The sequence below is a fragment of the Myotis brandtii genome, unplaced genomic scaffold (genome assembly GCF_000412655.1).
Source record: "Myotis brandtii unplaced genomic scaffold, ASM41265v1 scaffold1424, whole genome shotgun sequence".
NCBI classification, from domain to species: domain Eukaryota; kingdom Metazoa; phylum Chordata; class Mammalia; order Chiroptera; family Vespertilionidae; genus Myotis; species Myotis brandtii.
The window spans coordinates 849,440-853,279 of record NW_005355089.1 but is presented as its reverse complement, the minus strand read 5'-3'; the positions used below and the strand labels follow the sequence as shown (position 1 = coordinate 853,279).

Here is a 3,840-nt window from a genome sequence, read left to right as displayed (position 1 = left end):
GGAGCAAAATAAATCAGTGTAAAGGGATGGGGAATGCCAGAAATGGTGGAAGTTACTGCCATTTTAAATAGGTTGGTCAGAGAAAGACTCGGAAAAGGTGAGAGAACCTGGGGAAAGAACATTCCAAACAGAAAGAACAGTCAGTGTGAAGGCCCTGGAATGGGAGTGAGCCTGGCGTGTTTGTTTTTTCTCATGCCTGCCATTTTTGAAGAACATAAAGGTCAGGGTTGCTAGAGTAGTGGAGGAAGGCAAGGAAGGAAGGAATAGCAAATGAGGACAGATAGGTAATGGGACTTATAGGGCCTATAAACCACAGTGGATTCCACAGGAGGGATTTTTTTCAATGACAGTTTACATTCAGTATGATTTTGTATTAGCTTCAGGTGTACAGCATAATATTTAGACATTTATATACTTGAAAAAAGTGTCATTCCCCCCTCCCCTGCCGTGATACTTTCAGTATCCACCTGGCACCATACATAGTTTATTATTTCATTTATATGTGGAATCTAAAGGAAAATATAAAAGAACAAACAAAACAGAAACAGACTCATAAGTACAGAGAACAGACTGATGGTTGACATAGGCGAGGGGGGTTGGGGGCCTGGAGAAAAGGGTGGAGGGATTGAGAAGTACAGATTGGTAGCTACTACATAGTCATGGGGATGTAAAGTACAGCATAGGAAATAGGAGGGTTTGGAGCAGAGGTAGGAGAGGATCTGACTTGGGTTTTAAAAGAATCCCTCTTGTTGTTGTAAAAATATACTGGTTAGGGGTGGGGGGGGGCAACAAAGAGGGAAGCGGGAGGACCAGTGAGGAGGCTGCTGCAATGGTAATTGCTTGGGTTGGAACCGCTGTTTCCTGGGTTTGCTGTTCTGGGCACTTGCTCTGGAGATCCTTCTTGCGCTTTGGAAAACTAACTTCTAATGTGCTTTTGACAAGTTATCCTTCATTTTTCTCTCTTCCCTCCGTCTAGAGTTCCTATTATTCAGACGTTAACCTGCTGGATTAATCTCTATCTCAAATTTTCTTTCATTCATTGTGTTTCTTTGGTTTTTGTCCTACATTCTGGGAAATTTCCTTAATATTACTTCCCAGACCTTCTGTTAATTTGTTTTTAATTTCAGCAACTTCTTTTCCATTTCTAAGGAGTCTTTCTTTTCTCTGATTGCAGCTGTTTTGTGGCCTCTAGTTCTTGTTTCACTCATGTTATATCTTCTTGGTTTTGTTGAAAATATCTTTTTTTTTCCTGAAAGTCTCTTTTGTTTCCAAAATTCCAAAATCGCCCTATTTGTTTCTTTTAATCATGTTGCAGGTCCCCTTAATTTTTCTGAGAATGTTTGGTTATCCCTTCCTAGTTAAGGGGAAAGGTAGCCAATGTGGGTTTCTCTGCTACTGTATAATCAAGGCTATTTTCTAGCTAGGGCTCTCCCCCATGAGAAAATTCTGATAGGAAATTTAGTGTAGACTTGAAGGAGGTGGCAACAGACAGATAATGAGTCGACCAAATACCAGAATGAGAAGGCTTTGTTCTGTGGTATCAAATGCCATAGAACAAGTCGGAGTGTTCCCTACACAGTTTGCAAAATGTCATTAGAGATTGTGCTGAAAGTAAGTGCTGTAGCTGCATGTGCCCTGTGTGGGTGGAAAAGGTAGGGGGATAGAGGTTCTGACTGATGCTGATGTCCTGTGTGCGGAACTTTGAGAAATTTCCACTTTCTCAGCTCTGTTCCCCACCGTCACCTCCCACAGTACCAACAGACCATAGTCCAGGGTATCTCTTGATTCCCAGAGACAGACTGATGAATAGCAACCTGGCATTACCCAACCTCCCTCCCACCTAGGTCTCTGGAAGGAAAGGGGGTGTCCCATACTTTTTTAAAAAATGTTTTTATTGATTTTTAGATAGAGAGGAAGGGAGAGGAAGAGAGAGATAGAAACAAACATCAATCGGCTGCCTCCTGCACGCCCCCTACTGGGGATCGAGCTTGCAACCTGGCTATATGTTCTGACCTGGAATCAAACTGGGACCTCTTGGTCCATGGGACCACGCTCAATCCACTGACCCACACCGGTCAGGCACATCATATACTTTATATATCAATCGGGCCTTATCCCACTCTAGTCCTAGCAGCTGATATTTACTGAACACTTACCATGTACCAAGCACTCCAAAAATAAAGCCTCAATTTTCCTAACAACTTTATGAAGTGGGTGCTATTATTATCCTCATCTTCTAGCTGAGGAAACTGAGGCTACAGAGCAGTTAATTCACTTCAATATTATAGTCAGTAAGTGGCAGAACGGAGATTCAAATCCAGATGGTCTGAATCCAGTACTTTTATTTGGAACCACTCTGTTATATTCTCAGTCTTGCCCTAGCTTGTCTTGGCCACTGACTATTCTGGAGACTGTAAGTCTCATGCCTGTGGGGCCCCTAATTTTTATGGGACCCTAAGTAAGTCCCTCCTGTCTCCTGGTTAAAGTCAGAGCCAACAAGGACCAGGATTGTGGCCTTGCCCCACCAACCCCTCTCTTATATCTGCTACCTTTTTAAGATGATCAATGTTAAGTGACCTTTCTCTGGCCTCAGTTACTGGGCTCCTGTGGATGTTTATAGGAAAGAAAAACCCCACCCTGAGCCAACATAGCAAACAGACAGACCCAGCACTCTAGCATGTTTAGTTTCCATTCATCTTACAGCTGGATGAGGGGAAAAAGGGAGGCATGGACTGGCCCCTCTCCAGGCAAGATGCCAGCCCCAGCTCTTGGACAATCCTGACTTGTGTGGGCCTCAATGCTACATTCAGAGACTTCTCCACCCTTCAGGATAGTCCCTCCCTCTCAAGAGAAGGGATACCTGGAGGTTTAAAAGAGCAAGAATTTGGACATTGGGCTCAGACCTTCTGGACGTGAACAACAGACCCAGGCCAGAGGTGGCATCATGTCTGGGTGGAGGTGCCTCATCTGTGTCAGCCTTTTTCTGACTATTCTCCTTGAACTGACATACCAGGGACCTCCTGGCCCCCCCTCATCAAGCACCAAGGTCAGTTTTGGGATAAGGGAACCAAGCTCTGGGATTTGTGAGAAAATTAGCTCCTTGGGGGGCGGGGATAAGAGAAGGTTATTCAATCTGTTTCCTTGGACCCACAATTGATCATCTAGGACCAGAGAAAAGAATATTTGTTGAGCATATGTCAGATGCTGCATTAGGAACCTTAGTTATGATTTCATTTAGTCCTGACAGTTTCCCAGGGACATAGGCTTGACTAACCCCATCACACAGATGAGGAAACACAGGCTCAGAGGTTAGGACACAGGAAGTGGCAGAACCAGAATTTGAACCTGGGTCCATGTGATCCCAAATGCCCTCATTTCCACTGCTGCACACTGATAATAAAGTCGGTGTGCGTTATGTGTGGGCAGATGGAGAGACCACGGCTTCAGGAAAGATGAGGAAGAAGATCAATATCTTACTTGCTGTGTGACCGCAGCCTCTGGGCCCAGTTAACACATCCATAAAAAGTGGCCAATAATAGTGGCTAGCTCATAGAGCCAATGTGGGGATTAAATAAGATTATGGATGCCAAATGCTCATTATGCTTTAGTTATCTGATTGCACTTATCAAGAGTAATTCTTTACACCTGAGCTCTTGAAGAGGAAGATTAGATAGATAGATAGATGATAGATAGATAGATTATATATTGATAGATATATAATCACATTGCCTTGCACAGTATGGCTCAATGAATGACAGCTGCTCTGTGTGTATATATATGCACATATGTATATTTTATATACATATATGTATATATATAAATCCTCACCCGAGGATGCGT

At 43.4% G+C, this 3,840-nt stretch overlaps 1 protein-coding gene across 1 annotated transcript in view; it reads left to right on the top strand.

The window, feature by feature from the left end:
• Positions 1–2,944: 2,944 nt before the first annotated feature.
• ITIH6 (inter-alpha-trypsin inhibitor heavy chain family, member 6) overlaps positions 2,945–3,840 on the top strand; it is a 29,218-nt gene continuing 28,322 nt past the window's right edge. Inside the window, exon 1 of the mRNA XM_005860890.1 lies at positions 2,945–3,046. Within this exon, the coding sequence (XP_005860952.1) occupies positions 2,945–3,046 (102 nt within the window). The remainder of the gene's footprint in view (positions 3,047–3,840) is intronic.